The 13,458-nt window shown below is 41.6% G+C and overlaps 1 protein-coding gene across 2 annotated transcripts; it reads left to right on the top strand.

The window, feature by feature from the left end:
* The first annotated feature begins 11 nt into the window (after window positions 1-11).
* Window positions 12-12,163, top strand: scai (suppressor of cancer cell invasion). Of its 2 annotated transcripts, none has more exons than XM_029168820.3 (17): window positions 12-677; window positions 1,177-1,301; window positions 3,793-3,888; window positions 3,998-4,084; window positions 4,532-4,630; window positions 5,009-5,105; window positions 5,907-6,005; window positions 6,090-6,188; window positions 7,459-7,560; window positions 7,825-7,926; window positions 8,224-8,302; window positions 8,703-8,802; window positions 9,141-9,222; window positions 9,586-9,658; window positions 9,998-10,171; window positions 10,376-10,476; window positions 10,765-12,163. In XM_029168820.3, exons 2-17 carry the CDS (start codon window positions 1,195-1,197, stop codon window positions 10,909-10,911), a joined length of 1,644 nt encoding a protein of 547 aa, XP_029024653.1. In that variant the 5' UTR covers window positions 12-677; window positions 1,177-1,194; the 3' UTR covers window positions 10,912-12,163. The 2 variants fall into 2 exon arrangements, with proteins under 2 accessions (XP_029024653.1, XP_029024652.1); XM_029168819.3 differs by having other exon boundaries at window positions 13-677; window positions 6,090-6,242.
* The last annotated feature ends 1,295 nt before the right edge of the window (window positions 12,164-13,458 follow it).

Raw genomic sequence — 13,458 nt, 5'->3', positions numbered from 1 at the left:
CATGTCTGCCACTCCAGGCCCATCACAAGAGTTTTGGCAAGTGTTTATCTTGTTTTTTATTGTGTCATGTGTGGAACCAAGTCAAGCAAAAGTCTGGTTCTGTTGGAGCTTTTTTTCTTTTCTTAAAATGTACAAAAAGATATAATTTATAAATAATCTATTTCTAAAAACAAATAAAGCGTTTTTACAACTCAAAATATTATTCTAAGTCGCCAGTAAAGCAGGAAGAACAACAAGAAGCTTTTATGTTGAAGGCGTTAACCCGGAAGTAGCTAGCCTGCTAGCAGCGGAGCGGTGCCCGCGGCTGTCTCCCCGCTCTGCTTTGTCCTGCCTCCCCGTCTGTCACAGGTCAACAGTTCTCCCTGTGTGGCGTCCCTGAGGCCTGAGTGGTGGGCGGACGTGCGCGTCGCTGTGGGACACGGCTCGTCACGCCGAGACGGCGTCCGTTACACGCGGTGAGATGCCAAGAGAGTCGCGCGTCGCGGACTCGTAGCTCGTCGCCGTTCATTGATAGCGGAGCGTCGGCGCTGACGCCTGTGGAGCGTCCGCATCACCTGCTCGCTTTGCTACGCCTCACTGGCCAGATGTTGGTCTCGTCGTGACGTTGCATCCGACCACGTCGGGGATGACTGCGGACTGACACCGTCGGTGTTATCACAAGGATCGCTGTGTTACAGGTAACGGCCCACTTCGTCTTCTCGGCATGTTAACGTGAAGCCGACGGTGAGCTAGTCATCTGGATGAGTGTTCACATCTGCATCAACGCTCAGCCGCGTACACGGGCACGATGCGTCCTCCAGCTGTGCCGTCAGCGTCCTTTACTCACATGCAGATGTGCAATAAGACGTGATGCTCGTGGCGGAACGACCCCCCTGTCGTTTTAATTGGGCACAGCATTAGCTGAACACTGTGACCTGACTACGGCATGGAATCTGGGGCAGCCCAGCTCAGCCTAAAAAAGGTGTGACACACATCCGCTGTGATTTCTTATTTCCACTGCTGCACGTTGAGCAAAGTGCAACTGCCTAGTGGCAACACTAGAAATAGAAACGGACGACATCAGATTGTCATTTACACCTAAGACGCTTCCACTGGTGCAAAGTGGAACTCGTTTCATTTCTTAGGGCATGTTTCTGAAAACCTCCATTTACAGTGTTTCTCCTTGTTTGCAACCAGGTGTGAAAAGTAAGTGTCATGACTGGAGCAGAGACTGAGGATGACATTCCATTAAATGAGAGAAAGACTGTCACAGATTTCTGCTATCTTCTGGACAAGTCCAAGCAGCTCTTCAATGGACTGAGGTCAGTTCCTTCTCACACTCACGACAGTGCTAATCGAAATTGAAGTATTTGGTTTCAGGTTTATCATGTGGTGTACATCATTCCTGCAAACCATAAATGAAGGGCTCATTGAGCTGTAAAGGGCTCAGTGCTTGGCATGGGTTTCTCTTGGTGCTGCTCACAGTGACTGTAGAGTGAAGTCACACTGACTGGCCATCTGGAGAATCAGGGGTTTCCCTGCTGAGTTAGTGAACCGGACATATTGAGCCGGAGTGGACGATACAGACAGCGGGAAAAATAAGTGTCACTTTTTTGTTGCTGCAAATATGATATTAATAAATGCTTCTTTTGAAAGCTCAGCACGGGCAAGCGCCACGTCAGGCTCATTATGATTGTTTACGTCAAACAATCTCTATTTTTGCATTTTACCTAAGCAGTTTTACGGCTAACACTTAATCAGTAATTCAGTAACCATGAAGATACAGTAACTGGCTCTACTGTCCAGCATATGAACGTTGCTGTCCTCTAAGGAACGGTGCGGGTTGATTGGACCACATGACTCCATCACAGAATTACTGATTCAAGTTGGACTGAAGTCACACACGGTGCACGAGTTCTTATCAACCAGAGAGCATCTGTTCTAGAAAGAATAGTCTAAATGTGGAAGTGGTCCAGCATTGCTCCACAGTAAATATGTTTGTCGGAATGACATGTTCATGTGCACAAGAAACTATCTCATGGTTTTACTGTGGTTTTACATTATGCCCATAATGTTTATTTATCTGCCTGAGACATTTATTAGTGCTGTCTTGATGACAGGGTCTGTAACCAGCCTCACCCATTCACACATGATACACTATGGTTTTATTTGTCCCCAGTGGAGCAGATCTTCTTTCATTATTAACTGATCTTTACTGTAAATGCAGGAGGTCATGAGTCCTGAACTATAGGTTCAAATTGCCTGCAATATGCGCAACATCCATCTTTCACATGCTAACGATTCCCTATCCAGCACTTCACATGTTCAGTCAGTGTGTGTGTGTGTGTGTGTGTGTGTGTGTGTGTGTGTGTGTGTGTGTGTGTGTGTGTGTGTGTGTGTGTGTGTGTGTGTGTGTGTGTGTGTGTGTTACAAACATCACATGTGCAGTTGTGATCTGTGACTTTGCACCCTCCTCATCCACATGCTTAGTAATGTGTCGAGCATAGGTTGACATAAAATGTGGTCAGTCTTCAAACTGAGGCGTTTTCTCAGAATTGATGTTGCATCATATTCAGGTTGACTTCCATCTGGTTTTGTTTGATGATTTGATTTTGCCAGATTGTTATTTTTAGTTCAGTCTTTTCAATTTAATCAAGTGTCTCCATTCAGAACCTGTGTCAGTTCATTTGCTAGCTGCTTGTTGGAGTTGTTAGTTTGAAGCAGTTGTGACCTTTTTGATCACAGGCAGTAACCATGTACAACCAGGGACATGTGTTTGAAGCCAGTGGAGAGCCACAGTTCTGTTTTAAGCTTCCTCAAGCACCTTCTAAATTAAACCCTCTTAGGGGATAAGGTAAAGAGCAACCTGTCTCGTCTTTTATAACCTTTTTTTGACGCTGTTTTAACCTTTGATGCTTCTTAAATGATGAAGCCTGGGTTAGGACAAAGTGTTTGAAGGTCTCTGTATCTGAATTTGATCTATTAGGACTTCAGTGCCTTTCATGTAGGTAGTAGAACTCTTTGTTGGTGGACGGCCCTTTTAGTCTGACAGATTGTTGTAGACTGTTTTCCACTGGACGTCCCAATGACTGGGTCTCGGTTGTTTCTGGGATTCCACCTCTGACACCAAAATGAGTTAGAAATTAAGTAATTCACCCAATCTTGTCCATCCTGGAAGGACAGTTTAATAATAAACGAAAGAGGACTTTGGGCCGCTATTATTCATTATTAATAGTGATAAAGAAGAACAAGTTTCTTCTCAGCACCATAGTGAACCTGGCAAACAGCCACAGCTCTGTTGACCCTAGTGTCACCTTAAGTCCCAGTAGCACTGACTCAAATCATAATCATATAAGAAGTAAAAGATTCAGACTCTTCTTGCCAAAAGACCAAGAGCTCAACAGGTTTGTTGACTATAGTGCTGTATAATATGATTATATCAGTTTGCTGGGTTCTTTAGAGTTGAATGTGTTTGTATCCTCTTTTGTGGGCAAGTGTTTGTTCATTTCGTATGATAAGGCATCAATACACACGTGGTAGTAAAAAAATATTTGCTTTGTTTGATTTAGGGCTGAAAGAATTGACTCCATAAATGTATTACAAAATATTAATACATACTATGTTTGAGAGCATTTCATGTGTGCAGCATGTTAAAATGGTCCCTTAGGGTCAGTGCTACAAAGAACTGAATGCATTCACTGTTTGTCATTTTCTAACACGTGGCTATCATTGTATTTAGTGCAGTTAATTAAAGATGTTTATTAAACACGTGTAACATTCTGCTCTCGTCTCATCTTAAACCTTTGGCTGCAGAGACCTTCCTCAGTATGGACACAAGCAGTGGCAGTCCTACTTCGGCCGAACGTTTGATGTCTACACGAAGCTGTGGAAGTTTCAGCAGCAGCACAGGTTGCCATGGTTTCCTGTCCTTGATGAACCACCATACGTGATGCTTTACATCACCTGCCTGTGTCCCTACAGTAACATTATGAATATTTAACTTGTGCTTTGTTGACAGGCAAGTTCTGGACAGTCGGTACGGTCTGAAGAGATGGCAGATTGGGGAGGTGGCCTCCAAAATTGGACAGCTTTACTACCACTACTAGTAAGTCAGGTTGTATCCTAAGGACAAAGTCTCCAGCGCTGTTTCATAGCTGTGTGTTGTAAAGAAGACTATGACACCAGATCTGGGGGAAAACTAATAATATGTTGTCCTCTTCTGACTTTAGCTAAAAACTATTCAGACTATGATTTATGAGAGACTACATTGAGCAGCTGTCACTCACTCACGTATAGATACAATAGTTTAAGTGAAGTTGTTACTATACAGCTGGATCAGCCTTTTGAGCAGTTATAATTATATTAACTATAAGTGTAGTTTGTTGTTGTGTGTACAGTATGAGACGTGTGATATTTGCTACCTGAAAGTCTCTTCAGTGAGCATTTCAGTCTTTACCTCTTGTTTTTGAATGCTGGTTTATTTCTGGGTTTCTTGTCAGCATGTACCGCTCCACACAGCGTCATTAACATGTGTTCTGGTCTCAATCAACAGCCTTCGTACCTCAGAAACCAGTTACCTGAACGAGGCCTTTTCCTTCTACTCAGCCATCCGTCAGCGGTCCTACTACTTTCAGGTCAACAAAGAGGACAGGTATGTTCTGTTCTGTCAATGCTTCTGTAGGAACAGTTTCATATATACCATAATCATTCCCATCCCATATCCCATAAATACATGACACGCAGTGACCTGTTTTGACCAGTGGATTAATCTGCATTTTGTCTTCAGAGCAATAAGATGCATTTGAGATTGAATCTTTTTATTACTTATAGTAACGACTGATACGGTGTCACACACGGGAATATATGTTTAAGTTCCTTTTATTGTTTTATATTTTTATACAAACACACATTGACAAAATGTTGTTCTGTACAGGCCAGGCTGAACTGGAACTATCCTTTAAGTTGTTTTGAAATGGAGCACTCCTTTAAACTGATTAGTTACATCTTTTTCTTCTCTCATTTGCATCAGGCCAGAATTAGTGGTAAAGAAGCTCCGGTACTATGCCCGTTACATAGTGGTCTGTTTACTTCTCAACAAGATGGATCTCGTCAAAGTTCTGGTGAAGGTATGCAAAAAGACGTTTTGTATGAACAAAAGCTTGAAAAAACGAAATAAACCAAGTTCTATGAAGGTCTGTGGGAAACAGCTCACCACAGACTGCATCACTCTTCTAAAGGTTTTCATGGATCTATCTGCAGATCTACAGCCAAACACTGAGGACCCGAAAACTAGAACCTAGCTCTGAGAGACAGTTGAGTAGTATAGAAAAAAACATAAAATGTCTCATCATTAATAAAGGAAAGTAAAAATCAGCCCTGGTTTGTTTTCAACTCTGTAGCCACTGACTAGGAGTCATAGTTGTGTTGAGTCCAATGTCCCTTTAAACCTCAGCATTGATTTGAATTTCATTGAATTTCTTTACAAATTAAATTAGAACCTTATGTGATTCTTCCATAAAGTGACAGAAATCAATGTGCAAACCCAGTGGCTTCACATTAACTTATCCAAATCATCTACTTGTGTCTTGGACCCTAGACTACTCAGGGTGCTGCCCCTATGTCCATAATAGATGGAATGCGTCTGACTCTGCTACCACATGTTGTGAAGGTCCCTGAACCATCCTGTCCTGCTCCCTTTGTCTTAGGAGAACAGCAGAAAGTCTCTGTCCACAACTGCATCTGAATTTGAATGGCTGTTAATTGATGTTCATGCGTTTGGTTGTTTTCAGCATATGCGGCGCTTGGTCCTTTTTAGTAAAATGCTTTGCAAACATAATCCAGATCAAATCTAGCACAGATTAAACAGTTATATTTGCCTGTGTTTTGTATATCTTCCATCAACCTTCCTGACTGTCTTTTATCTGAAGGAGTTGTCTGAGGAAATTGAAGATTACACACAACGATTCAACACCGAGGACCAGCTGGAATGGAATCTGGTGTTACAGGAAGTGGCAGCTTTTGTAGAGGTAACAATGATTCAGTACTGTTTAATCCTCTAGCCTTTATGATCAAAAACAGACTGTGGCTTACGTTGTGTTTGCGTTACACAGGCAGACCCAGTAGTTATTCTGAATGACAACAACTCTGTTGTCGTCATTGGCAATCGACTGCAGGAGGGAAGTGTGCCTCCACTGGAACAAGGCATGGTGGTGGGCCAGCTCGTCCTTGCAGACGCACTAATCATCGGCAATTGTAACAACCAGGTTTTAACACACTAATTATAATAATCACTTTGATGGCGTATATTGTGAATGACAACTGGTATAATAGAAACCTCGTCTTTCAGGAGTAAGATGGGATCCACTACACCAACTTGTTGAGTAGATGTAAAGGGTCCCTCGTCTGTGGTACATAATATAATCTGTTGGTATGACTGAAATGAAATATTAAAGAGTGAAAACCTTCAACCTTCAACCACTGACCTATTAGTAGCTGGTATCATATTGTTTTATTGTTCCCTGGGAATTTAGTCACATCATCACATTCAGCTGAGAGCAAAAGGTAATATTTCACCTGAAGTCATCTATATAAACAGTTGCCAGGATACAAACCCAGAATTCCTAGGCATTTTAAGCATGTGACCCTCAGCTCAAACCTTTGTCACCTGTTACCTGGTGAGGTCTTGTGATGAATCAACAGGTCAGGTCCCCTGCTCCTACTGCACAACCTGTACATGCTTTGGAAGGTTCTGCTGGGAGCAGAGAGGAGCAGCGTGGACGCTGGCAGACAGCATCAGCTTCTGTAGAGACAGGCCTGGATCACTAGTGACACCAAGACTCAAACAAACTGTTTCGTGGATCACTCATTACCTAACAGCAAGGCCAGTTTAGCAGAGACTGCATCGGCACTGGGCTCCACAGAGGACCACTGGGCTCCATTCTTCTATACATAACACTACACAGCAAACCTATGAAGTTTTCAGTGACTGAAGTTACAAAAAACTTCTAAACACAAGTGGTGCAAAATGGAGGTCTTGCCATTAACTCAGAACTTTGATTTTAGATTTGCTAACAACAAATCAGTTTACCCTGGAGAAAAATGTGCCAAATCGGACAAAGGAAATTCTTAATGTTCTTAATGGTCCAGACTTCAGTGATTGTATTGAAACCCAATATTGAATTATGATTTGTCCAGTTGCATTTTATCCATTGTCCAAGCTGACTTTTACACTAATGTGGATCTTGATGGTTTTGGTCCAGATTAGCATTGTGCATAACAGTTAAGAAGCTTCTAAATCTGAATTAACTTCAAACAACTCACCAGCAAAAACACTTAAATCTACTGGAAACCTGAATACAACTGTCAGCTGACATTTGGTCGTTATAAAGATAAAACGTAATGTAGTAAAGACAGGGTGAACTAAACACAGTTTAAGCTGATCTCTCAAAAACTTAGACTGTGGATTTCCTCCTTTTCTAGGTGAAGTTCAGTGAGTTAACCATCGATATGTTCCGCATGCTTCAAGCTTTGGAGAGGGAACCTGTGAACCTGGCCGCTCAGACCTTTAAACAGGGAACACTGGTAAGCATCAAGCAACCATGTGTGTTAGTGAAGTGTTTAAAGGTGCATGACTAAATCTGTAAAACACGTCCTTTGGTCGAGTTGGGAGCAAAGACCTGAGTGTGTGTCAAATAATACTGTAAAAGAGAGTTCAATGCATTATTAACCTCAGGTACTGACTCTAAACAGGTAAAGACACCATGACATCCCAAAGACTGATAATGCTTTTCTGTCATAGTAATAAATGTAATGAATAATAGTAATAATATCAGTGTTTTGCTTCAGGAACCCAGCGAGAAACCAGCCAAAAGAGAAAATCCTCACAAGTATTTGCTGTACAAGCCAACTTTCAGCCAGCTTTTTACCTTCATGTCGGCCTCTTTTAAGGTCAGTGCTTCCTTCATCGCAGCCACTGCTGGACTCCAAGTCACTCTGTACAGTAGTTTCTAATACAGGTGTACAACAAGTAAAATGACTAACAACACAGCCTATGCTGGTAAATAAATAAACATGGATACATCCATGTTTACATGACGTCACAGGAAGTGGATTCAAAACAATGTTTGAAATTATAAAAGTTTAATAATTTTACTATTGGAATTGTCAGTTGCGACTAAGTCCTTAAAACACACCATGTGGAACACTTTCCAATCTTTTTCTTTCTCCTGTGGTTCTAATTTTTAGGAGTTGCCTGCTAATAGTGTTCTTCTCATCTACCTGTCGGCTACTGGAGTCTTCCCCACCGGGCATTCAGATTATAAAGGTGACACGCATCCGTCTCTCTGACAGTGATTGTATTATACATGTGTAGAATGTGCCAACAGACACCAAATCACCTCATCATGTGTGTGTCACATGGCATCGTGCCACTGAACAGCACCTGCAAAAAGAGTAAAGGGCAACTATGAACAAGGTCCAAAGTCGAATAAATCATAAAACTGAACTAATCTAACACAATAGAGCTTTAAGACCGAGGCTCAGTACCGTAACAGGAAACATTCAGACTGAACCTGATACGTGGTACAGTAGTAGTAACAATCAGGGTTATCTTATACACATCAAAATATTCACCCCAGAGATTTGCAGCACGCGTACAGTAACTGCACAACGTGTCTGATGCTGCAGTAAAATTGTCCTTGATCAGTCTTTCATTGAATGTGCAGGACCGTATGACTTTGGAGGTGTTCTTACAAATACAAATCGAGATGTGGTAAATGGAGAGACCGTGCAGAAGAGGAATCAGGCTCAGAAAGAAATGCACTGGTGAGAAATTACTGCTCAATAAGACACAAATAACACAAATATTTTATAAAAATGCTTGAAAATGTTTGAAGCTTGGCAGCTTTGATGATCAGCCCACAGCCATGAGAAGCATGTATGTAATTGTATGGAGCCATGTAGGGTATTGACGTCGCCCACCAATTAAAGGGTTGGTAGTTCCAATCCTGGGCTGAACTCACAGTGTGTGCATGTACATGAACGAGACCACTTTGGGTCCTGACAGAAAAGCACTAGATCATTCAGCTTCAGCCATGTCAGGACTCATTGTGAGCTTAGGATTCAAATGCAGCTGATTTGTTTACCTGTTGGTGATGTTTCAGCCTCCACCCAGGAGACCTACTGCCTTTTACACGAAAGCCACTTTTTGTCATTGTGGATTCTTCCAACAGCACAGCCTACAAGGTAGGTACTGTCTCTCAGCATTTTCCTTTTGCTGCCTTCCTGATTCTCTACAAACAGACATCTACCATCATGTTTTCACTGTTTCATAACAAATTCAGTCCCAGACTAAATGTTAAAACTACTATGTCTCTGACTACAGCTTCTCATTGGGGGTGTGTGTGTGGGCCCGCAAACGCACGTGCACGCACGCACACACACACACACACACACACACACACACACACACACACACACACACACACACACACACACAGCGAAGCGGGCAAAACGTTAGAGTACCTTATGACAGGATATATGTCTGCATACAATATGACATGTTTTATCTTTTACTTACTTAACTTTTGTTCTTTTTCTTTTCATTAGAAATTCACAAATTTGTTTGGCCAGCCTCTGGTGTGCCTACTGTCACCTTCAGTGTATCCCAAAAGTGTACAAGGTGAGTGGGTTTAAGTGAGCTGAAGTCATAGAACTTTCTTCAATTTGAAGTTTGAAGAAGGCAGAGTATTAATGTAGTAAGAAATAAAGACAGACTCTGTATTTCGCAAAGAGGACGCTGTCTTGTGATACGAATGATTACTCTGTTTTCACCACACAAAACGTGGTAAGAACATACAGTACTTCAATCTGTGACTGCATCCTCACGTGTACTTGTGACACTCATGTCCATTTGCTTCTACTGGAAACAAATCAAGCTTTTTTGTTTTAGGTCTGCTATTTAACTTCTCAGTCTCTCTTTTAGTTTTAGCATTTCCACCCTTTGTCTGCTCTCCTTCAGATCAGTCTCAGCGAGGGAGCCTCTTCACTCTCTTCCTCTACAGCCCTCTCCTGGCCTTCTCCTCCATCTGTGGACTGAACAGCCTGCGACGAGGGCTGTGGGAGAGGGCCCAAGAGTTTCTACGCAAAATCTATCGTGACATCGGCCAGATGATAACTCGATCGCGGACCATAGGTATTATCTGTCTCACATGCAACATGCAGTCCTAGAATAAGAGTCCTGGATCTCAGTTGGAACCTCTACAGTCCAGAAAGCTTGTGACGGGTGTACGGTTACAGGATCCTTTCTACTGCGAATGAAATTAATTTAAAGTAATTTTAAAGTTTAAAACCATTTGTTGTAACTGCTGAACACCCTTCTTTATTACTGTCCACGCAGATCAAGCCTTTCTGCAATTCTTCGGCGACGAGTTTCTTCGGCTCCTGCTGATCCGTTTCGTGTTCTGCTGTGCCACGTTGAGGCTACACAAGCTTTTTCGAGTGAGTCCTTGCCCTCGTAGTTGTTCTGAGCATATGGCTTTTTTTTACTGTGATGTGTGAAGGAGGAATTCGTACCCCAGGATGTAGAACACCTCTCTACACTCCTGGAACAAGAAGACAGGAAACCGAGAAACTTAGTCTATACGTAAAATGAATGTATAATGGTGGGGAGCTATTTGTGCGTTTATGATGGTCAGGCTGAATCTTAAATAATGGTTGCTGGTATTCAGTGCTTTATCTGTTGTTCTATTTGATGGGTTATGACCGCTGATGTTCTGCTGTGTGCAGGAGGCTCAGAGCTTTCCAGAGTCCTACCCTGAGCTCCCCAAGCAAGACACAGTGGAAAGCAGTGTGCTCCAGAAGCATGTCTTGGAACTGGCAGCCATGTTGGATGTGCAGAGCCTCTTCTGGGACGATTCAGTGGACTCCTACTAAGGTCATCCCAGGAGGGCAAAGGGACTCACCTGCCAGAGGCGTCACAGCTGGCTTTGCTTTGTTTGCGAATAATCAGATAATTCATCGGGTACATGTGAGTCCATGTCCTGTGTTAGTCCAACATCGACACATGGACGTTTGACAGCTGATTAGCGTCAATTCCCCAGTTTAAGTCTCAACAGTCCCCTGAAGAAGAGGCTTTATGCTAAACAAATCCCTTCAAATTTAATGTTTGTGCAATTTAATGTTTAGAGTAGATTTTTCTTGAGCAGAATGAGACGCTGCTTGTCACACATCATGTTCTTTCTCATATCACTGTGCCATATAAAAACCAGTCTGACTGTCACTTTTACAATTCCCTGTCATTGTAGCCAGTCTCATGTGCGTCTCATAACTTCTGCAAATATGCAGATAAATTAATTTTTTTAATTGTTACAGCATCTTAAGTTCATAATTTGTGATAACCGAGTATTCGAAAAAGAAGAAGAAGAACTTTTCAGATGCAGTCACAAATAATTTATTACTACCTACTGTAAATTATTTATATATAATATACATTTGGTGCTCTGGTATTTGTAGCAGCGGGAGAGTTTATTCTGACCCTAAGTGTTGGCTTGAATTGTTCCAGTGTTACCTTCCAAACATTGTGTCATATGTGGGACGGTGCTGAGAGCTCAACGGCCCTGATCTAAATGAGAGTTCAGTCAGGCTGGGCACAAAGGCAAGAACACTGTGTTACGTGTTCTTACAATATTCTATTTATTGAATTGTTAGAATTTGTATGTAAATAAAGTCAGACAATGTTTGGTTCAGTATAAAATGTGCCAGCTGGCATCGGTTCCAGCTCACGACGCATTACTTTAAATGGGATGTCGTTAAACATTAAGAAGGAGCTAAATGTTAACATGGCCACTTTGTTCTAAGGCCAGATTTCTTAAAGGGTTTTCTTTTTCCAACTTTGCAAGGAAAACCACGGTTTTGTCCATGTTTCATTTGTCAGAGAAAATGAGCCATTTCTACAGTTTCTTCTCTTTGTGTTGTAGTAATAACTTTTCTGTGCCCTTGTATTGACAGTTACGATGTTGTGGGCTTGCACTTTATGACGTTTAATATTGATGTAACCTTGTTTGTTGTGTATTAGAAGAAAAAAGGGAGAGAATCTTCCCACGTTCTTGTTCTTCACACTTGTCTGCTTTTTACACTATTGAACAGTTTTTTACTGAGAAAACATTGAGACAGTAACTGAAACATCTCCATTTTACATCTGCTCTGAGTTTTTAACTGTTCCTGTAGCAGTTTTTCAAAAGGTGAGACTTGTCCTGTGAAATATCACTGGACGTTCAACATCAACAATAATTCGTTTTTTGCAACAAAAAAGAAGTAAATGAGTCCTTTATGACTTGTACAACTCAATAAAAAGAATAACATATATGTACAGTAATGCGGCGGCACATACAGTAATACTGATACTGTGATGAAGCTTCTTTGATTTTATTACAGCACTTGATTACTTGATTATTACAGTCATTGAGTTCAGCACAGACCCACAGACCCCAGACCAGCAGTATTTGCAGTCAGGTCTCTGTGGCGGTTCTCATCCTTTTCCGGGGGCGTCACTGTTGAACCATGTCTTCTCCACTCCATGGTCGCTGTCTTTGCTGTGTTTCCTGGTTCACCTAACGCCTTGAACGTTCATTTGTTGCTTTGGAGCGTTTATACTGACTTCTGTTAAATGGTTTAATTGTGATTTTGAAGATGACTCAGTTATAAGACAGTTTTCAACCACAAATTTAGTTTTGTGTTTTATACGTCCACATCTAAGACATTGGTTTGTTTTTTCGTTGACTTGGTGGAACGGTGTAAAGGTTCCTGAAGTAGTCCCTGGTCTGCCACCATTTTAACAGGCTTATTTAGACTTTTTATATCAACCCTGTGTATGTGTGTAAATATCACAGCCTGGATCGTTATCAGTTGATCTAATCTGAATCCATCACAGAATCAGAATCAAAAACACACCATTCTTGTACTGTTCAACTTTTCATAAATGGGAACCAGTACTGAATAAAATAAGAATAATGCGGATTATGTGGCTGATAAAAGGGTAAAATATGTTAAATGTGTTTCAGTTTTAAATGTGCAAATGATTCTTTGTTAGCAGCATGTTTGTTTAGAATAGAAGGTGCCAAAGAGCAGCGAATCCTCTCTCTCCCATCTCATTGATGAGAAGTCTAAATTATTGTATGTTTTTTTTCCTGTGTTGCCAGATTGAGAGAATAAAAAGAAGGAACATTTGGCAAACGATGAGTCTGTCCCATTCTTCATTCTGTAAAGTAGGACCACAAGTAGAGAGTAGCAGGGCCCTGAGAGTCGACTTCATGAGGGAACTATTGAAACAGCAGAATTGAACAGTGGTCCAACCAGAAGTAAATGATCCTCAGACTGATGTACCAGTGTCACTCTCCTAGATTTAGGCGGATTCCTCAGGTGGAAGAAGATGGTTCTGGTGGTATTCTCTGCATCCATCGATCCACTTTCTGCCTCTAATCC

The sequence above is a fragment of the Betta splendens genome, chromosome 12 (assembly GCF_900634795.4).
Source record: "Betta splendens chromosome 12, fBetSpl5.4, whole genome shotgun sequence".
NCBI lineage: Eukaryota > Metazoa > Chordata > Actinopteri > Anabantiformes > Osphronemidae > Betta > Betta splendens.
This window is presented reverse-complemented; position numbering and strand designations above follow the sequence as displayed.